The following is a 23,148-nucleotide window of genomic DNA, read 5'->3' as shown; positions in this document are numbered from 1 at the left end:
TTCTCATGGAGATTAGGGAGGCTTATTTTAGAAAGATGGAGGCATTTATTTCAATGTTTATTTGGGAGGAAAGAAAGGCAAAGTTTTTAAACTTAAATTCACAGAGGAAAGGTCCATCAATGGTGTCCTTAGCCTTTGTTTGCCAGAAGCTGGAATGGGTGACAGGGGATGGATCACTTGGTGATTACCTGTTCTGTTCATTCTCTCTAGGGCACCAGGCACTGGTCACTGTCAAAAGACAAGATATTAGACTAGATGGACCTTTGGTCTGACCCAGCATGGCTGTTCTTATGTTTAAAGCTTTTAAATTAAGTGCAATACTAAAACATGCAGAAGTCTGAAACTTTCAGATCTCAAGAAATCTCAAATATATATTAATTTATCACAAATAAAATCATTCTAGATCCCACATGTGAATTCAACTGCATGAGTAGAGAGAGAACAGCATCTCAAGAATAAAAAGGAAATAGCAAATCTGACTATATTCAAAGTGCTGACAAATGTATAAAATAAATTGAAAAAATAAGAGGGGAAAATTTGCCCCTAATCTGTCAATTATAGTAATGCTGGGCATTTTAGATTGCCAGTGGGACTCTCATGCTTAAAGTTGGGCACATACTTAAGTACCTTGCTGAACTGAGACTATTAGTAGGAAAAACATTTTAGTCAGAAGTATAATTGCTCGTGCCTCTTTAAAGTTCCAAACCACCAAATCCTGATGTGTTCAATAAATTTGTTTCACCCAAATAACAATAAAATCATAATCCCAAGCGGCAACTTCTGCTTTGTGGACCTCTTTACTGATTCTTCCAGTCAGCCCCAGACTATATGGTGTGAAAAACTGCTTGTGAAATGATATAACAAAGCTTTCTGTTGTTCCATTTCCAAGCTATAGTACACCCTTACAATGACTTTCTCAGTGGTTAGGAAACCACATGTTGAAACCTTTTGAGTTCTTGCCTTGACACCAACCAAGCTGCAGGTGGTTCCAATTTTAGACTCATGGCAAAAACCCTACATGGCAGGCTTCCAAGAAAACTGGCAGACTGCAGAAGCTAAACACAATGCTCCAATTTACTATCTTTGGAACAGCTAGTTTGATGTATCAATTAATCTTTGCTGTGTCACTCATACTTTTGCTAAACGGTAATTTAAGGGCTAGTCTGCACTAGACAAATGTGTCGAGGTTAGGTTGTGGTATGTATCTCAACCTGTTCAATTGTGTTAAAAGGCATTACAATGCATCCATGCTAGGAATAATGACATAGGTAGATCAAGGTTAGTTGACACACCTGGACCTCACCTCCACCCATTTCTCCATGAAGACTAGCTCTCAAATAAATAGTTAATTTTTCTTTAGAGACTGATAAATTTAATAGTAAGCCTACTGGGCCTTTTCATTCTATTTAGTAGTAGGTCCTAAATCCAAAAATCTATATTATGCCTAACTAACTTGCCAGTGTTTGTGTGCTAATGTTCTTTGCTGGGTAGAATCAGGAGTGATCAGTTGTGTGTCATAAACACTACACTGCCATCAGTTAAGGAAGATTCTCCCTTATTCTCAGACATCTGTCTGAGCTTTTTGGAGCATGAGTATCTGAATCCTAACTCTACTATCACTGTGAATTTCTGAGCAGCCTAGTGAGCAGCACAGTGGCAACCAGGAAATCCTAGGCTTGATACATGGCCTAAAGTGGCATTGTCTTCCCTTTTGTTTCATATGTACCCACCACACAGTTAAAAACAACTTGCCAGTACTGAGGTGACTGCATACAGTTAAATCCTCTACTTCTTTTTGTCTTGCTTATTAGGCTCATCTTGAACTTGATATCTTAATTGTATACATTGGATGAAGACAGAGATCATAGAATAGAAAACAGCAGGATTCACTAAGAAATATTGTAAATACAATAGAGAAATCAAATCTTGTGGTGTGGTAAATGTTGATTTTTAAGTGTTTACCACAATAGTTATTGATCTGTTATTGTTATAAAACATTCCCATTTTTAGTTCCATTATTTTAATGATATCTCAATTCCTTGTAGACACATTTTATTAACATTTCCATTTCGAAGTGTAGACCAGCGATGAAAATAATTAACTTCAAGGAACTGTTCTTAATTTTCGTTTCATAAATATTTCACTCTTTGTGCAACTAGCTCCAGAAAATGTTCATGGAAAAAGCAAGCAAAAATTGCTGGTATTTCATTAAATGATTCCTTTGTACAGCACCTAACACAGTGGGGTACAGGATCATGATTGGGGTTGCTAGGTATGATTGCAGTGCAAATAAACAAATAAATACACATTATTACTACTATTGTTGACTTCAGTGGAAATACCCTAGCAGCGATTTGGAACTTTAAATGGTAGAGAAGTGATACACAGATAGTTACATGCAAACACTTCCCACCAGTAAGTGGCTGAGTAACCTGATGCATAGTGTGAGCTGGGAACAATGATTGGTACTTCATAGTGGTCCATCAGAAGAAGACTAATATGCATGTTTAATAAATTCCAGGATAATAAATAACATGCTAGCATCAGGTGCATGCCTCATTAAGTTGGTCCATTTGGGCAGACCAACTTCATAGGAGTGTTGTGAGAAAACATAAGTTAATGTTTTTAATGTGCACTGAAGATGTAAATAGCTATTTATTAATAGTGATTAACAAATATATAAGTGAACTATTTACTATTACACAAAATAATTAATTTTAATATTATTGTTCAGTATTGATAAATGTAAAATATTAATGATACATTTATTATTGTTAAATATATATTTGTAATAACAATGTTTGATTTGATTACTGTTATGTGTATTATCAGTTAAGCATACTGTCATTGTTCATTTTGTAATTGTATGTGGTTACTATAAAATGTATTACTGATTATTATTAAATGTATGTATTAATTATAAATGTGATTACTATTATTAAGGATTTAAAACATTTCATGTCTGTGTGAGAATTTTAGCCATTGATGTAATGTGCTGGAAATCAAAAGTCTATGGTGCTGATCCAGCAAAAGTGCCTAACTTTAAGCTCTGAGTAGTCTCAATGACTACACTGGGATTAATCACATACTTAAAGTTAGGCATGTGCTTAAGCATCCTGCTGAACAGGACTTTTATAGCCACTTGGGCAGTGCCTACAGTTTTGCTATACACTCTCTGATCTCCATGTCAGTGTGCCTGAGTCCTGTCCTGCAACAATCCCCCTGGAGGACAGCAGAGATGTTCAATGTCCAGGGTCCATTTATTCCTTGGTCTCTTTGCTCAAGCTGCCAGTGAGGGAAGAAATTAGTGCCAAATACTGATGGAATTATGGGTTTTCTGGAGAGGACATGAAACTGTTTTTTAATTCCAACTCCTATCATGGAGGCCCCAAAATGTCTGTTGGTAATGACTTTTGGTCTTGACTGACTAAAAAGTGATTCAGATTCTGGCCATGTCACTAATCACCAAAAGTAGTTACCTGCTACAAGTGTAGCTTGAAGTTGCAGACACATGGCTAACCACAAAAAACGCCTATACGCTCCAGGCTGCAGATTCTAATCCCAACCACATCACTAGCTATCAAAGAAATGTTACTTGTTTTGGGTGAATGGTTTGAATCCTGTGGCTACACCAATAAGGGTAGGAGGGGGAGGAAGGCTGCCAGTGACAGGTTTGAAACCCAACCATGTTACTACACCACCAAATAACATTGTATCTTGCAGGTGGGGAGTTCTAGTGCCAGCCATATTGCAAACCACCCAAAGCCATTAACTACTGCAGGTGTTGGGCTCAGTTCCAGATTTAGCCATGTTGCCAACCACCCAAAAACCTCCTCTGCAGGTGGTGTATTTGGCACCTTGCCATGTTACTAATGAGGCCAAAATCAATACCTGCTGCAGCTGGTGAGCTTGAGAGTCACACCGTTAACCATGTCAAAGCCAATACCTGCTGCAGATGGTGGGCTTGAGACTCAGCCATTTCATTAATCATGCCAAAGCCAATAAGTGGTGCAGGCGAGGGGTTTGAGACGTTGCCATGTCGCTAGCCATGCCAAAGGCAATACCCGCTGCAGGTGGTGGGTTCAAGTCCTGCCTCCAAACTCCCTTTGCTGGCTGTAGGAAAAGTTAGGATACATTGAATACCAGTTTGGACCATTAACTATTTGGCCTTCATCAGGCAGCACAACCCAGGCAGACCGGCTCGCCACAAGGCCCTTAAAAGGCAGCACTGGCCACTTCTAAGTTCCCTGCCCCCAAATCTCCATCTTCCCAGTCATTCCTGGACATGCCAGTGGGATCAACCTAAAAAAAAAAGTCCCCTTCTATAATCAACCTCCCTGCCAGAGAAACCCCCCAAAATTTGTGCCTCAGACAAACTTCCCCATGCCAAGTTAGGATGCGCCTTGGTCCCAGTGATGTCACCTCAGTCAGCCAATCAGAAGAAGGCATTGGAGTCGAGGAGGAAATGACGTCACCGTATCCCTCCGCCGGTTCGGTCCCCTTTTTGTGTGTGTGTGTGTGTGTCTGTTGGTCCTTTCTGTGTGTATCAACCCGCAGCTTCTTTTTTTCGGAAAGGGGGGCAAAAATATTTGGGGGGAGCTCATGCAACCTGCGCTCCCCGCCCGGCCACTTCGCCCTGTAAGAGGTTGTGTGGGGTGCGTGTCACTTTAAGAGCGTGTGCGAGCGAGCCAAGCTCGGCTGAGGAGGCGGCGGCAGCGGCGGGAGACGGAGAGAAAGGTGAGTTGGCGCGAGTCCGTTATGTTGGGGGGGGGGGCGGACGCTGCAGAATCAATCAGACTCGGGGGGGGGTTACGGGGGGGAGAGGTTGGCGGCGCGCGCGCACGACAAGAATGCGGGTGGCGGTGACCGTTGGAACCGGTTCGAACCGCCCGGGTCTGTGAGCGGGTGGGGGGGTGGGCAGCGCGCGCCGTACACAAAGCGGCCGCCAGACGCGCTTAGCGGGGAGGGAGCGCGAGCCCCGGTGAGGGAGGGATCGGGGTTCCTGAGGGGAGGGGGGAGGAGCTGCTCCCGCTGGGCGGCGGAATATCTACTTGCTCGCTTTCTCGTCTTCGCTGACTGGAGAGGCGGAGTGATCCGCATACCCCCTCCTCCCTCTGAAGGGAGGGGAGTGATGCGGCCCCGGCTGCTCCCTCCGCGTCAGCCCCCCCCGTCCCCTCCCTCTCGGCTCGCTGGAGACGAACATAACGGGTTAAACACTGCACAGAGCAACCCATGCGCCGTCCTAAAGTGCCTCCCACGCTCCCCTCATGCTGGTTCCCGTCGCTGCGGGGAGAAGGATTGCAGACTCCCTTGTCTCCGTGCCTCCCACCCCCTTCCTAGGGCTGCTGCTGGGTGGGCGGCCATGTTGGGCACAGGGATTATTTTCTTTACCTTTTCTTCCCAAGCAGCCACAATAAATGGAAGCTAGTCTGTTTTTATTTCTGGGGGGAAGGTGCCATCCCCATCCTTTTTAATGAAAATGAACTGGGGGAGTCCACCAAGTTGCCTTTGTGATAGTGGGGGATGGGTTGGCCTTCCTGCTGCTCCCCCTGACCCTCGGAGTGAGCCCTCCTTTGCCTACTCACCTCAACGATGGGGTCCCCTTAGCCTGGCTGTCACTCTCAGAGGATACCCCTTGGCCCAACTGCCTCAATGAGGGGTTGCTCTGGGCATCCTTGTGCTCCACAGAGCGGAGGGGGTCGGGTCTCCTTAGCGTGCAAGCCACTTCCCTCCCAGGGAGTGAGGGTGGCTCCCCTCAGCCTGGCTGCCTCAATGAACGTGGGGGTCCCCATAACATGCTTGTCACTCCTCCCAGCGTGATGTAGAACCATTTAGCTTCTCTGCTGCTTTTCTCCCTTCAGATGGTCTGATATGGGTGGATGTCTGAGAAACCTTGAACACCTGACATTAGGGAATCTTTTAACTTGCCCTCTGCTTACCCCATTTCGCCAGGACGTGGCGTGAAGAATACATGGGGATGGGGTACAGACATCAACATCCCACATGCACCAACAACAAGCTCTCTGCTTTATGAACTTGGCAGCAATTGCTGTCACCAAGACACATCAAGCAGGGCACAAGTGACTTATTCTTGCAGGGCTGCCATTCCTTTTGGGGGACATCCTGCAGGCATTTGAGACTAATAGCCCTGCTCCTTTCGATATCCCGCTACCCACTGTCCAGCAGTTTGGAGGTCACAGAAATTAACAATCTGCCTCACAACATGTATCTCTGCACATTTCTGTATCACACATCAGTGTGAATTACATAAGACACTACATGGCTCATCTACCCACCACATCATTCCAGATGGCCTCCAGCCCATATCTGCTTGGAGCCCCAGTCTTGGTTGGGGTTCTGCAAATGTTATGGTTGCCCGCCCCCCCGCGCTTATGTGTATATATGGATACATTGTGGATTCAGGGATCTGGACACATGAACCCAGTTGAAAGAGAAGGGGAATAATTAGTGTCTGAGTATTAGTGACAGGTTTCAGACTAGCAGCCGTGTTAGTCTGTATTCACAAAGAGAAAAGGAGTACTTGTGGCACCTTAGAGACAAACTTAGAGACTTACTTGAGCATAAGCTTTCGTGAGCTACAGCTCACTTCGTCGGATGCATTCAGTGGAAAATACAGTGGGGAGATTTATATACACTGTATTTTCCACTGAATGCATCCGATGAAGGGAGCTGTAGCTCACGAAAGCTTATGCTCAAATAAACTTGTTAGACTCGAAGGTGCCACAAGTACTCCTTTTCTTTTTGCATATTAGTGATGCTCATAACTACTAACAAAGAGCCCTGTGGAAGTCAGTGGGGTTCTTTTTGGGTCCTCCTGCACAGAGCCATTTGCCAGATCAGTGCCAAAGGTGATGAGCATTTTATAAGAACCTAGACTGAACAGACTTGCAAAGTTCATGGGCAGGCCCAGTCTCCCAGCAAGTCTCTCCCATAGCCTGGATCTCTTATATGACCCCAAAATTATAAGGTGAGACTAGATGCACAAGTATATCAGAAAGCAAGTTAAATATATTTTTTTCTTTTGCAGTTCAAAATGTAAGAGCAGATAATTTAATGTACAATAATAATACATTCTTAATTAATAGCTAATTGCACTTGAAAGCCTTTAATAAAACATGTAACAAACCAAAGTGAAAACATTTGTACACATTTTAATATGCTCTTTAAAGTAATCCTGGTAGCCAGTGAACTAAAATGAACCACATCAACTGATGAAAAGTAAATTTGCCTTACCATAGAGGAGGTAACTGTTAGACTCTGACATATCATACAACTCTCTCCCCCCCACGAACTTCACCTGAGGTGCTGTAAAAAGCATCAAAATAGTCATATCAAAAACAATCAAAACGTCATAAAACCCATTATTGATTCTTTGCTTTTCAACTAATATCCAGTCTGGTATCAGTTTTATATCCAATATCCTGTCTTGGCAAAATACTCCTTAAAGTCAATGGGCGTTTTGCCAGCGTAAGGATTGCAGGATTTGTCTCAATAGCAGAGGAATATATCCTGCCCTAATCATGGGATTAATTTATTATATGTTAAGAAACATACCAGTGCCATCAATTATCATAGCTCTCATAAAGATAAAACATATTCCTTGCCCCTGAATGCTTGCAATCCAAATAGGGGGACAACATACAGAAGACAAGAGCCAAGATGACAGTTTAGGTGAGGGGTGTGTGTGGAGGCAAGAAGGGAGGTGGGATGGAGAGAAGAGATGGGCTTAGAGGAGGGAGAGGGGTTGACTCGATGCATTTATACATTCCGTTTATGTCTAATGTTGTCCTTGATAAAGAACCAAATGAAGCATCGTTAGGGTTTTAGTTTTGTTTTTCAAGTGAGGGGGTTCCATTCTTTTTTTTACTTTATTTTGTTTTCAGGCCTATCCTGGTCTTGTTATTTAGTAAATGGGAAAGAAAATATAAATGGCAATTAAATATTAATGCAGGTGATATTTTTTCATACTGAGAAAAACAACAGAGTTGCAGAAGAGGACTGAAATATTAGCTGGGATATATAATAAGTGCTCTTGAATAAAATCTTTGGGAGAAAATCCAGACTGGTGTAAAAAAAAGGTGATGAACTTGTTTGGCAAGGAATGTGCACAAAGCTTATATAATTTAGTGTTAAAATTAATCTTCTGGGATACAGGTAATAATCTTGGGTCTAATCCTGCAATTCTTAGTCAAAACTCATTGGATTAGATTCTACACTAGTGAAGGGACAGAGAAAAGGCAGTTTGTGCATCTACTAATTCAATCCTGTTCTCAGCTAGGACAGCCCAAATCGTGCATCTGCTTCAGTAGCTTCTGTGGACATTTTTGTAGGCACAGAATCATCGGGGCACAGGTGTGTGCGGGGCATGCCTCTTGCCCCTGACACACCTCCTCTCCTATCCCCATCCCAGAATGCCCCCTGGTTGAGAGCCTGAGAGCAGTTGCAAAGATCTCCTGGAGAGCCTTTCACCTGTAGTATGGGTCCTTTCCACCAGTTTACCTTAGTTGGCATAAGGGGGGTTGCAGGGCAATGATGAACCAGGGCCTATTGCCTTCAGTGGATGTTTTGCCTAAGACTTGCAGGATTTGAGCTCTTTGTGTTCAAACTAAAATTGTTCTGGCATATTCTTTGCAGAGAAATAAATCCAGACTTTTAAATCAGGGTTCATAGGTTTGCTATTTTGTGTTCAGATTAAATTACATTCCTGTTTTAGTGTTATTTCCATGATGAGCATTCAGTCTTAAATTGCAAACAGTGGGCCATGAGTGTAAGATCCCTGTTGGAATAATGCAGAGTTTTGTCTAAAAAATTAATTAACAACATGATATGGTCCAATACTTAGATTTATCATCCCTGCAAGTTCCCTTGTTTTAAAAGATCACTGCCTTCATTTTATATGTGTAAATTCACATGAAGTCAAGTACTTCTCTCACCATGTTTGTTGTATTTGTGAATAAAATTTTTTAAATTAAAATCCACATTTGTGAGCATCGGTGGTGGTGAATGTTGTTTAAAATGACATCATTTGCAATTCATTAATTTGGGGGAGCTGAAAGGTTAGAGACTGGAAATCTTTTTCCATTTTGCTTTGATTCTGGTTTTAATAATGAGGAGAGCTTTATGTTGAGTGAGACAGTATTAACTAGTGGTTGCAGCAGGGACCAGAAGTTAAAGCTCCTTGAGTCTTTTTAATGCTCTTATATAAGTTGCTATATTTGATCTTGGGCAAGTCAATTCACAGCTCCTTGCCTCAGTTTCCCCCATCTATAAAATGGTTATAAAAATACTTCTCTACTTCATGTGGATGATATGAGGATTAATTAATGTTTGTAAAAAGCTTTGAATTTCTGGAATAAATGATGCTATAGAAATAGAAAATGTTATTTAATCTTAAAACAAAGTTGCTTTTTAACAACCCATAAGGTATGATGGAAATTCACTTGTGATCCAGTATTCTGTCCCCAAGACTGCTTGTGTTGGAGATGATGTCACTATTTAGCAGACCAGCAGTGGCCTAACAAGTGCTGATTTATATAGATTTTTTGTTTTAAATTAAAAACTTTATTTAAAGCTTTTACACCAATAGCACGTCCTATCATGCAAGTTTTCAAGAATACTGTAGAGAGAATCTTGAATTTGCAGTCCTTAAAAAAGTTTTTGTATGAAGAGGCCTGGAGGTGTAACTCATTTTGTGTCAAGTAATGTAGACTTGAGAAAGAAATAGTAAATATATAAGCTCATGACCTAGATATCACTTCAGTGAGCTACAGCTGCCTTATTTTACAGCTGTCATGTAGAATTCAGTACCCACAGGTGCTTCTGATAGTGAACCACATTTGGGACCTGATTCTCTTCACTTACTTACATCTGTATAAATAACTACATTGAAGTTAATGGAGCTACACCAGGATAAAACTTATATTAGTTGAGAATCAGGTCCTTAATTTGTGGCCTTTTTTTGGTGGTAGGATTTGAATTAACTGAATTTTGTTTGGTGAGATGCTTTCTAAAGGTTTAAAAAAAGCACTAAACTAACAAAGAAAAACTCTTCTTCTTTCTAGTTGTTTTGTCAAGCTTTCTGGAGAAAAATCGCAGTTCATAATTGTTATATGTTATATCTATCTAATTGTACAGGATGGCAGTTTATTAATTTTAATAAATACAAATTGGAGCCTAGAGCAGATGCCAAATTTCAGCTGAAATTAGAAAAGAGACAAGCAGCTTTTTGCTGCTAGGCGAGAAGGAAAAAGACCTTTCTCAAATTTAGGGTAATCTGTCTACTTGGATGCAAATTCAAATTTTTATTGCTGGGTCTCCACCAGTGAAGGTAGCTGGTTTAGCAGAATGTATAATCAAATGCTAATCTTTTTAATACAAGAACATAATGATCATTGGCTTAATGATTTTTTTTTCCTTGTGGTAAAGATGAATATGAGCCATGTTGCTCCACATAAGCCAAAGGGGCCATATTTTGTAATAGTGCCAATTAATTATGTATAATTAATGTACACTGGCTTTCAACACCATAAAGGTCTTTTTCACGTTTCAACTGACAGCGGGGAGGTAATGCATCTAAAATGGTTTATTTCTTGTAGTATATTTAGCACATTTAGTGATTGTTGGGTTTTTTTTGGCATCCATATTTGCAAGCAAGCAATCTGCCTGTTATGAGCTGAAGAGCTAAATGTAGAGTATTTATCACTGGGATTAATCATTTTATTGAGCAAGGGCTTCTTACTTACAAAAATATTCAAGATCAAAGCTATGAAAAACAAAGCTGCTACATTGTAGACGAGAGAAGACATTTTCTTAGTTGAGTTGATATGAACAGATGAAATACCATACACTTAATGCAAGTTAGTGTCAAAGGAAGCTTGTAGCTACAGTCTCTTTAATGTTTTACTTTAGCGTCTTTTGAATAATTATGAGGTGTTGAATTATGTATTCTTAATCATGCGTGGAAAGATTTCCTTAATGTAATTTTAAACTTCATAGCTTTTGCCTTAGTGGATAGACATACCATGCATGCTTACAGACAGCCCCCCAAACTGAAGCAAATACTCACCAGCAACCACACAACAGAACCACTAATCCAGGAACCTGTCCTTGCAACAAAGCCCATTGCCAACTGTGTCCACATATCTATTCAGTGGACATCGTCATAGGACCTAATCACATCAGCCACGCTATCAGAGGCTCGTTCACCTGCACATCTACCAATGTGATATATGCCATCGTGTGCCAGCAATGCCCCTCTGCCATGTACATTGGCCAAACCGGACAGTCTCTACGTAAAAGAATAATTGGACACAAATCAGACGTCAAGAATTATAACATTCAAGAACCCGTCGGAGAACACTTCAATCTCTCTGGTCACTCGATTTCAGACTTAAAGGTCGCAATATTAGAACAAAAAGACTTCAAAAACAGACTCCAGTGAGAGGCTGCTGAATTTGGAATTAATTTGCAAACCGGACACCATTAAATTAGGCTTGAATAAAGACTGGGAGTGGATGTGTCATTACACAAAGTAAAACAATTTCCCCATGTTTATTTTCCCCCCCTACAGTTCCTCAGGCGTTCTTGTCAGCTGCTGGAAATGGCCCATCTTGATTATCACTACAAAAAGTTTTTTTTCTCTCCTGCTGGTAATAGCTCACCTTACCTGATCACTCTTGTTATAGTGTGCATGGTAACACCCATTGTTTCATGTTTTCTGTATATAAAATAGTCCTACTGTATTTTCCACTGCATGCATCTGATGAATGATGAATCTGGCTGGGATGATTTAGTTGGGGTTTGGTCCTGCTTTGAGCAGGGGCTTGGACTAGATGACCCCCTGAGGTCCCTTCCAACCCTGATATTCTGTGATTCTATGAAGTGGGCTGTATGTAGCCCACGAAAGCTTATGCTCAACTAAATTTGTTAGTCTCTAAGGTGCCACAAGTACTCCTGTTCTTTTTGCGGATACAGACTACCACGGGTGTTACTCTGAGATCTGACTGTCTGTCTTAAATATTTATAAAGTGCCCATCAATATAATGTCTAGGCACTGTTGCTCATTTAGTACGGAGTAATACGACTCCATACAAATGGTTACTGTTTTAAGTGTCAGCATTCCTTTATTATCTCAGAGGAGCTTTATCCAATAAGTATTGCATGGAATTCTTTTCTAGATGTTTCTAAGAGGATGAATATTTAAAATCACAAATATGCAGGCATTGGTTAATTGAGACAGTGACCTACTAAAAACATGCATAGATCTATCTCACGTTTTTGGATTTTTTAAAATCAGTTCAAATGTAATTATTATAAATTTGTGTCAAATGAGAGAAAAAATGGTATTTAGGACATATGGAGTCTTATTTCTCACTGCTATGCAGAGCTTAAAGGTAGATTGATGCTGCAGAGCCTTCTTTTGTTTTATTTGTCAGGGTGTGTTTCCTTCTCTTTTGTCATCCAGAAATGATTCTTATTTTGAATGAGGGGGAGTTTCATCTTGCAGTTAATGCACTGCAGTAGGACTTTGGAGACCTGGATTCTATTTCTGACTGTGCCAAAGACTTCCTGTGGAATATTGGGCATGTCACTTTGAGTCTTAGCATCTTTAAAATGAGGACAATATTTCCCTACCTTCTGGGGTTATTAAGATAAATACATTAGTAATGTTTCTGAAATGCTCAGATACTATGGTGGTGATACTTAAATAATAGAAATAGCAGAGGTGATATAATTCAACAGAATAATTTACTTAAGAAAAATAGTTTTCCCTTGAAAGTGATACTGGAGCTGGTTCCATATTGTGAGAGATCGTCACTTAAGTTTTTATGAAAAACACTTGTTTAATTCATTTTAAAGGAATATAGAAGCCTAACGTAGCAACTCTAATGTACAGTTAGCCAAGTGCATGATGATGAGTTATGGATTTTTTTTCTAATATTTTATTTGACAATTAAGATTACCTTGTTATTTTTAACCAATCAGCTGTTCATTTGTTGTATTTTCCCGTTGGTTACCAGGTTTTTTATTCACTGAACAAGCTTCTTTTAAGCAAATATTTGTATGAGTTCAGTGGACATATGGAATAATGGAGTTACTGAATGGACACGTGCTTAAACAGATGTAAAGGAGATTGGTTCTAAATTGGAATAACTTGGCTGAAATAGTATGTTAAATTTCATAAACTTTTTGTTAATTATTCTGTCAGGAGAAAAAAGAGTAAACTAGTAGGGTAAATTGATCATTTTTCTTAGTATGGATTCTTACAGCAACAACTACATAAATGCACTTGCTTGTTATTTGCTAGATATGCAAGAAATGCAGTAGTAGCCATTTTGTTGATGAATGTGTACAATTTCAAATCCTCATTCTGTTCTCTTTCTTTTACTTACCTCCCAGTGGAGTTGTGACCTGTCTTTGTCATGTAATTTAACATACTTGTCTAGAGTTTCTGGTATCCTATAAACAGTCTTTGATTAACAGAGAAAGAAGTGAAGAACAAAGAAACTCAAAATATTATAGATAGATGTGATGAGTAAAGGCCCAGTCCTGAAAACCCTTAGTTATGTGAATGATCCTTGCTCAGACATGGCCGGTTATAGCAACCACCACACCTCCCCTCCTGCCAAGGAGCCACATGGCTCCCCACACCTGCTTCTCTCCTTGGGAAACCTTGTATCAATCCAGCACTTTTCACAAGCACTAAATCCACAGGGTTTTCAAAATGGATGTGTACTGACGTGCAAACTTATCTACTTAAATAATTAAAATAAAGTGTCACGCATGGAGCTGCACAAAACTTGGCTGCTGAGTGCTTGCTAATGAAAAATTACCATTTTGAAACCGTGTATCCAGTTCTTTAAGCTTCCCTATCCCCAATGGAATATGAACACTACATTTTACACCAAGTGCCACATTTTGCACTTCTTTTTTAAATAAAAGGATCTCAGATATATGCCATGTAAACTTCTCACAATATGTAATGACAATCTGTTTTCCTACTAATAGATATTTGTTTCAGATTTAATGCCTATTTTATATCAATCTATTAATTTTGCAAAGAGTTGTCACTTCAGGTTATATTTTTAAATACATGTAAACATATGTTTTAAGAATGATTTAAAAAAAAGATATTTAGAGGAAGCCCATATCTCTGGTCATGTGCAACAGCTTGTTTTTTACTTCAATACCCTGCTGTCGTACAGATATGAAAGTGGGGAAAAGCAGGGGCTACTGCTATTACTCTGAATAAAACTGTATGTGACCTAGTTAAGCTTCTAATCAGGTCTGTGAACTAATATTAAAAGATAAAATCGTTCAGTACTTTCCCCAAGTTGATTTTCATGCTTAACCACATACCGCTGTGTTGTCCTAACAACCTAACCCTCTTGAGTTCCTCTGTTTTTTAATGTAATTACAGAATATTTATTGTATCCCGTAACTCATTGTTTCCTTGTGTATAGTCTTATTTAGGCTTCAGTCCTGCAAACAATTGTGGTATAACTTTACTCACGTGACCTTTGTGGAGTTGGTTCATGTGCTTACTATCCAATATTTGGGTTGGGGAGGGGGGGAAGTCCCATTCAAGTCAGTATTGTTACTACTTTTTTGACTGAAGTGGTAGCCAAATTTCAGGATTCTGAGGGGTTGTTTCTTTTCGGAGAAATTGATGATAGTCTGGTGTCTTTGGTGCAATCCTGTTTATTTACAAAGAATGTACAACATTCTGCTTCCCTGAATGCAGGAGGAACCAAACAACGGGAAATGGTTTCTTTTGTTCACAGTTCCAAGCCCCTTTCCAGTCAGCACCACTTAACCCAAAAGCTGTCTTCCAAGGCTTCTCTCAGGGCTGTGCCGGTTCTGGATGTATTCTTCGCCACTTCAGAGTCTGTCTGTTCTGGTGCTTCTGCGTATCTCTCTGACTCTCACATTTCCCCTTAGTACCTACCAGAATGCTCAGTCCCTGTATTTGCTATCAGCCTTCAGGAAGACCCCTTAGGCAGCATGGTCCAGTCACTTTCCTGGCTTGCCTTGCTCTTCAGTTCACAGGTGGTGGTTTCCATTGTTTCAATTATCAGTAAACAAAGAATCATTTAATGGTTTCCACATTTAGCCTGAATGGAAGGTGTTTAGTACACCCATTGACCCCACCCAGGTCTGTGATCCATCAACACCACCCAGCAGACAGATACTCCTAAGCAATCATGACTGAGTATTTGGATGCATTAAAAACCATTCTCCTTTAGACAATTGCATTCGATTTGAGTTATGTCCTGAAGTTTGAGAGAGATACAACTTTTGTTTGGCTAGAACTTTGATTTTATAAGGAGTAAAATGACTGTAGCTCAATGATCTGACTTACATTTACAGTCCCACTATGATTACTTAATCTGTGGTAGACTACATAAAATTAAAATTGCCTTACAACAGTAAGCTAATGAAAACCTTGGTCTGTATTTAAGCATTCTGGTCAGCTCTGCTTCTGTGGCTATTGATAACACAGATTGTCTGTAAATGAGCTGGATTACTTTCTTGCTTGTCTTCTATTGTCAGCTGTTTACTTTGGCCAATCTGTCTCAGAATGTTTCTCATCAGATTTAGTCGCTGTCAAATGGTGGTAGAGATGACAAAATGCAATCACAACAGTCTCCTCTTCCACCAAAATACAATCAAGAGGAGAAAAATCCTTTCTGCAAGTGTGAAGCCTCATTTAGCTATGCTACAGAACTGCCACTTGTTCTGCTTTCAGCCCATTAAGGCCATGTCTACACTATCCCTGTGTGAAACCCTCCCCCGCCCCCAAGGGACATAAATTTCACCAGCTTAAGTGGTGATATGCACAGTGCTGTGTCAGTGGGAGAGCTTCTCCCATTGACATAGCTACCCCCGCTCATTGAGGTGGTTTTATTATGTCGACAGGGGAGCTCTCTCCCATCGGCATAGAGCAGCTTCACAAATGATCTTACAGCGGTGCAGCTGTATAAGCACAGCTGTGCCTCTGTAAGTTTGCTAGTGTAGACATGGCCGTAAATGTGCCATTGAATTGAATTGAATTTTTTTTGGCGAATCATATGTCGAGTTCAGAGACTGCTAATTCCTGCTAAATGAAACAATGCAGAGCTAGTTCTATGAGAAAGATGCTTCCATTTTGCTTGGCCCAAGAGATATCAAGGTGTAAAGCCCTATTAGAGACCTATATGTAGAATTGAACAGTAATAATAAAAACCAGGGTGGATAAAAATCAATGATTTAAAAAAAATCGATTTTTTTTATTTAAATCGGATTTTTTTATAATGCTTTTTGAGGGAAAAAAGCTGTCTAAAGATAGTTTTAATTAAGGTACATTATAGCTCAAAGGTATCTCATCATGGAATAGGGATTATAAATGCTAATTCTATAGTATAAGACAATATATTCATGTAATGTTTAAGAAAAAAATTATAAATGAGTTCCAATTGTTCATGGATTAGAAACCCAATTTTATGGGATTCCAGGGGCTTCTGTATAGATTATTTAGGTTAATCTTTCTGTCTACCCAATGGGACTAAGTGGTCCGCCTAGAAAATACCATCAGAGATGCTTAGTTTTGCAGTTCTCAAATTGTGGATTTGTGTCTCCAGAGATAACATGCTTGTTAACAGCAAAAATGTTTTTAAATAAATGAATACATAATATATAGAGGTGAGAAATAGTTAAATAAAACAATTCAAATGTCTGTCTGGTGATGTTCTCCTCCTAATACAGCATGGCAAGAAATTCCTCCAAACATTAATTATTAACCTGTTGAATTGGAGATAGTTCACCTCCCAGTGACTTCATAAATATCTGCTTCAATTACCTTTTGGTAAATAAAATAACCAACCAACCAATCATTCATTTTCTGATATAGCTGTAAAACTAATCTGAAACATTTTCAAAATAAATCCTTTTAAAAATGTATGTTGTGTACCTTCTAAAAATGAAACCTACATCTATCTCTGAGTTGTGAAGAATATGTATTAAGGTTATAACAACCAACAAGAATGCACTTTTATGTAGAAATCCCAGATTAAATCGAGTCTTCCTGATGAGTGATTTTAAATCATGATTTAAATCAATTTGATTTAAATCAAATCCACCCTAATGAGAACCAGCTTTTTGGAGGCCTGATATTGACACTTGTCTTACCATCTGAGAAGAGACATTCTTTGTGATTCTAGAGGCTAATATCAAAAACTGTAAAGCAGTTTACATCTTGTTTTAATTCTGGCTTGATAGTCTGGATGTTTACTTAACAACTTAAAGATGTACAATCTATAAGTGTTAGTATTGCACTCCTAAATGTCACTGAGGTCTAAATTAAGTATAACCACACCGGAAAAAGACGTGGCCATTGTTGTAGACAGCTCACTGAGAACTTCTCTCTGGTGTGCAGTGGTGGTCAAAAAAGCAAACAAAATGTTAGGATGTATAAAGAATGGAGTAGATAATACTGAAAAATATAATACCACTGTATAAATCCATGGTACACCTTCAGTTGTACTGCTGTGTTCAGTTCTGGTCCCCGTATCTCAAAAAGATGAAGAAGAAATTGGAGCTCAGAGAAGTGACAAAAATGATTATCAGAAAGGAGAGAGTTCCACATGAGGAGAGATTAAAATGGTTGGAATTGTTTACTTTAGACAAAATATAGGTAAGGGGGGACATGATAGAGGTATAGAAAATGAGTGGTGTAGAGAAGGCGAGTTAGACATTCCAATTTACAATTCTTCTAATATAAAATCAGTGAATTGGAAAGGAAATAATTATAAGACTGATAACAGGAAATCCACTCTTTTTAAAACTAGCTTATAATCGACATGTGGAACTCTTTGCCACAAGGAAGCATAGTGTGGACAGAGATGGCTATAGGAGCCTGCTGGGGAATTAGTGGCTGTGAAAGTCTGCTAGTGGGGAGCTGAGGAGGGTTCAGGGCGGGGATGGGGAGCAGAGGCCTGCATTTTTGTGTGTTCACATCTTGTATGCATTTAAAATTGAAGTTTTCAGCCTGCAATTGTCACACACATACTGAGGGTGGTCAGGGAGTGCTCAAAAACCAGAATATAGACCAAAAATCATTATTATTTTTTAAATCTCCTGATTTTTAAAAAATAAATTTGATGAATTTGGGGATTCTGGGTCAAGATTTTTGAACCTTCAGGGTGGCAGCATAGGCACTGGGGGGAGGAGCAGGGGCAGGAAGAGGCGGGGCGGGAGTGGAGGCTTGGGGGGCGGGGCCTGGGGCAGAATAGGGGCAGGCACCCCCTGGGAACTGAGGAATTTGACACCTATGTTTGGCAGTACTGAAACAGAAACGTAAAGATTTGAAAGCCTGATGTTTTAAGGTAAAAACAGTTTTCGTTGTAAAGTGGGAACAAACAGATCCATTTCAAGTAGCATGTGGATTAAATTCTAAAACACAAGAAAGAAAAATGTAATTTGCGGTTCCAAGTTTCACATTTTCCCCCACCCCAGTGAAGAAATAATGGACATTACTAGTGGATCTGGAATTAGGATTCTTTGTGTAATGAGACTTTTGCTGTCTGACGAAATCTAGTTTTTTCAACACCCAATAAAGGGTTTTTCCTCTCTTCCCTTTACAGGATGGCAGACACAGACCTTTTTATGGAATGTGAGGAGGAGGAGCTGGAGCCATGGCAGAAAATCAGTGATGTGATTGAAGATTCTGTTGTTGAAGATTATAATTCAGTTGATAAAACTGCTACGGGTAATACTCTATTTTAATATAGAGTTATGCAAGATATGGATGTTGTATAGCACAGTATTTATACTTAACTAATCACTGTAGTTTCCGTGTATGTGGTGTTCAGTAAATATTTAGCTATCAAATAATAAATATATTAAAACACACATTTTCTGAACAGTTAGAAATTCCTGATATATGAAAGCTCTGTTCACAGTTATATGGCTCTGCGGGAGCTGATGTTCTGGTGATACTTCAGCAGACTGGACCTCCTCTTATTAAGAGGCAGGAAATGCAGTTTAACAATGGAATTAATGTGGAATTAGAGATTTTCAAAGTTATTTGAAGGTATGATTTGTTTTTTGGGAGGAGGAAACTTTGGTTAACAGTTGTTTGTCTATTGTTAAATCAATCAAAGTGATTGTTTTAAAAAGTACTCAGTTTATAATTTATGTAAGAATAATAGATTAAATAACACTATGTGTGTGTCTATATATAGTGCTTTACATTTTACAAAGTACTTTTGCAAATGTTACTGCTAAGTAGTATGCTCATTCCAACAGCTTTGAAAGTCTGACTCCCGCTAATTTCAACAGCAGACTGCATTTCCTATATCCTAACCCAGTGGTTCTCAAACTTTTGTACTTGTGACCCCTTTCACATAGAAAGCCTCTGAGTGTGACCCCTCCTTATAAATTAAAAACACAATTTTTATATATTTAACACCGTTATAAATGCTGGAGGCAAAGTGGGGTTTGGGGTGGAGGCTGACAACTCGCGACCCCTCATGTGACCCCCTGAGGGGTCCCGACCCCCAGTTTGAGAACCCCTATCCTAACCTATATTGTCAGACTGTCAAGATGGCAACCTGTTTGACTGTTAATTACTTTTTAAAATCACTTTATTTCCCTATTTTAACTGATTTTTTGGCCTTGCAAGTACATGTATGCTTAACTTTAAACACCTAAGTAGTTCTGTTGATTTCAAAACATGCATGCTTGAAGGATCTCGAGTCCTTACTGTATTTAATTAAATTTGATGATTAGAATATCTTTTTATTATATTGTTGTTTTTCTTTAAGAGAGAAATGTTAAGACTAATTTAAAGGGACTTAATAGATAGATACACCTCTTCTCATTTTTCAGTTTTGATTTAATAGTTCCAGTTATAATTACCCAATCTAGGTATTTGTATAAGAGTGATGCATCATAAATATTGACTTGAACTGTTATGAACATGTTGAAGGGGGCTGGATATAAAGTGATAAATATTGAAATTGGGTAATTATCACGAGATGATAATTGATTTAAAATTCAAGAGTAGATGTAACATGAATAAAATCAAAAAATATTTACTCAGTATCCTTCTGGTTCATCCCAAATTCTTGAGTCTGGTGTGGGTTGTTGTTTTTTTTAAGTCCTTTCCTAGCTGTGCTTGTGGGTGGAACAGACTGGCATATTTAATAAATTAGTCTTTTGTTTGGCCTTTTGGCTAAGATCAAGAATAGCATCAGTTTAATAGTATGCCATCCAATCCTAAACCAAACTTCGCACCCCTTGATAATCTGTACCTTATTCCCTGATAACCAGAAACTTCTATGCTTAAACTCTGTAGCGTTTTCTTTTTATTTTAACATAATCTTAATAAAATTATTAAATCTGGTACTTCTAGGGACTGTCTTGTGCTTTAGTTCAGGGGTAGTTGGCCTATTGCATCTTTAACTACTGTGAGCCTAAATTCTAATCCTGTTACGCGATGCTCTGGAAGTGTTCCTGGCAGCTAATTCTTCTTTAATTTCTTTGGACTAGCTGCTTTTTGCATCTTGTTGTTAACATGGGATATTTGGGGAAGGATTCAACACCAGGGCTTTAACAAGAAACCACAAGCTAGTAGATGCTGGGTATATTGGTAGGTGAGTAGGATAAGACAGTGCCTCCTAAGGGAGGGTATAGTTCTGCTGCTTTTTGGTGCCATCTGCTTCTTCATACTCTTCTGGCCGGAGCAGAGCAAGAGGGAGATTTCTGTGGCAGACAGAGTGGCATCAGCAAGGAGAAAATGATTCAGTAGGGGATGGGGAATAATCTGTTTTAGCAAATCAGTAACAATGGCCTTGAACTGGCCAAATGCCTTTTTTTGCTTGTGTTGCTTGGTAGGAAATACTGAGCTAAGAAAACAGGATACCTGAAACTACAGGTTTTGCTTAGTGTAATACAACAGCAGTATGCTCAAACAGCTTGCTGTTATGGCATCTCTGCAAACATTGTAGTGTCTCTGTGTTATTTTTTTAAATGTGACTGTGAAATTCCTTCCTGGCAGTTTCAGTGAGTCTGCAGCCTGTTTCTGCCCCTCTGCCGATTGTTGCCCATGCATCCATAGGAGGTAATCTCTCTACAGCTACATCGGTCAGTAGCAGTGGGGCTCAAAACAGTGACAGTGCTAAGAAGACACTAGTGACGCTGTTTGCAAACAACAATGGTAAGCAGAAATGCTTTCAATATTTTATGGGTGTGGGTGTTCAGGGGGAGATGTTAGGCCACAATGGTAGCTATGTGCTCTTGTGCTTGTGATCCGGTGAGATTTCACAAGCTAAGTAGGAATGGGTCAAGTTAGTACTTGGATGGGAGAACTCTTTTAAAAACTCTAGGTTCTTTGAGTGCTGTCCCTGTGGGTGCTCCACTTCAGATGTTGGTGCATCGTGGTGCCGCTGATCGGAGATTTTTGGTGGCAGTGCCTGGTCGGGACACGTGTGGGCAGTAGCTGTCTCACTGTAGCGTTGGCACTTCATCTAGTGCTCATGCGACGCCAACCCCCTCAGTTTCTTCTCAACCATCCTTGGCTGCAGATAGAGCTCCAATGGCCGTGTCAGAAATTTACCTAGAAAACTGTTTCTAATCTTATTGTTAAGTTTAATTTCCAGTAGTTAGTTAGTCTTAGGTTTCTGTTTAATTACTTAGACTTTCCCCATTTAAAAAAAAAAAAAAATCTTGGAAAGCCTTCCTCTTTGTTTCTGTCTCTTTGTACCATGACAAAATTGGACAATGAAAATGCCTGGCTTTTTGGGTTTTAAACACTGCACTTCACGTAAGGACGCTATGCCTGTCTCCGATAGACACTCACAGTATGTCTGTTGCCTGAGGGAGATGCACATCCCTCAAAAATGCAACCATTGGAGCAACTTTACAGCCAGAGTGAGGAGGCATAGGGAGCTCAGACTTAAAAGGATCCTTATGGAGAAATCCCTAACACCACCATCTACCTTGGAAAAACCCTATCGTGGATTCTTCGGGTGCCTCCTCGCTGGACAGAGCGAGTTCCCTTTTCTCCAGAAAATTGAGGAAGAGGGAGGCATCTCCAACCCATGGAGATCCACTGAAGAGGAAATGTTCTGTAGCATGATCACTACCCTCGGTGCCGATGGCCAGTGGGGTGACCACATTTGATGCTCCAGGCACCTCCGCCACCGTCCGTATTGGGACCTCTGCCGGCAGAGATAAGGAGTCAAGTAGTTGGCACAAATCAGCCTCCTCCTCCACGGCATCGAATACACCGAGGAAGGACACAGTGCTGATAGCACCTCTGATTACCATGCCACCTCTATCGGTGCCGCATGCTGCGGAGCTGAAGCCTGAATGCACTAAGTCGGCACCAATCAAGGCTACGCAAAAGCCTGCGGTACTGACAGGGCCGACCTCACAGGCCTCTACACATAAGAGCACGGCACCGATGCTCATTGCACCACACTTCCTTGCTCAATCAACTGACACTGAGATAGCACCCAAGTCTGGGTGAGCTATACTTGACACCAACGGTTCTCCGGTGCTGATTGCATTGGTACAGACGTACTCACCTAATGCCCAGCAATTTTCAAGTGATGAGGAAGATGACCTAGAAGAGGCAGTCTTCTATTCAGAGCACTCCTGTCCATCAGGCACCAAGCCTCCACAATCTCACACAAGTGCCAGTGACCAGTTACACAGGGACATACCTTATGGCCGGCTAATCCATGAATGTGCCCACCCGTGCCATTCCCAGTGCACTGGGCACATTGGGACTCATGGAGGTCTAAAGATTTCAGACCCAAAGGCCTCACACTCCACAGAGGCAACAGATTTGCCTTTCTACAGTGACAGCCACTGACCCCTTGGAGGCGCATGAGGATTCTGAGGACTTGGAGGATTCCAATACTCAAGGCTGCTCACCTGCCCATAACTCATCTTCATCTTTGGATGAGGCGGTAATGCCACCTCCGCCTACCGTCGCAGATGACTCAAAACAATTCCAGGGCTTATTCAAACGGGTTGCACAAAGTCAGAACATCACTCTGGAAGAGGTGACTGAAAATCAACATCAGCTCTTAAAAAATACTACACCCAGCGTCCTCAACAAAGATAGCACTACCAATTAAT

At 40.3% G+C, this 23,148-nt stretch overlaps 1 protein-coding gene and 1 long non-coding RNA gene across 11 annotated transcripts in view; one reads left to right on the top strand and one right to left on the bottom strand.

Annotated features, from left to right (window-relative positions):
- Positions 1-18: 18 nt before the first annotated feature.
- On the bottom strand, positions 19-5,695 carry LOC144929853 (uncharacterized). The gene is made up of 3 exons (XR_013634979.1): positions 5,586-5,695; positions 3,947-4,113; positions 19-228 (listed from the first exon to the last, which is right to left on the bottom strand). It is a non-coding gene; the product is annotated as an uncharacterized LOC144929853 (long non-coding RNA).
- The window catches only part of POGZ (pogo transposable element derived with ZNF domain), a 60,216-nt gene continuing 41,521 nt past the window's right edge, over positions 4,454-23,148 (top strand). For 6 of the 10 annotated variants that reach the window (XM_073322689.2, XM_073322688.2, XM_073322691.2 and 3 more), the window contains exons 1-3: positions 4,454-4,737; positions 18,642-18,766; positions 21,059-21,217. In XM_073322689.2, coding sequence (XP_073178790.2) covers positions 18,643-18,766; positions 21,059-21,217 — 283 coding nt within the window. In that variant the 5' untranslated portion in view covers positions 4,454-4,737; position 18,642. Of the gene's footprint in view, positions 4,738-18,641; positions 18,767-21,058; positions 21,218-23,148 lie in introns of those variants that run through there. The other 4 variants (XM_073322695.2, XM_073322694.2, XM_073322693.2 and 1 more) reach the window with 2 other exon arrangements.

The sequence above is a fragment of the Lepidochelys kempii genome, chromosome 24 (assembly GCF_965140285.1).
Source record: "Lepidochelys kempii isolate rLepKem1 chromosome 24, rLepKem1.hap1, whole genome shotgun sequence".
NCBI lineage: Eukaryota > Metazoa > Chordata > Testudines > Cheloniidae > Lepidochelys > Lepidochelys kempii.
This window is presented reverse-complemented; position numbering and strand designations above follow the sequence as displayed.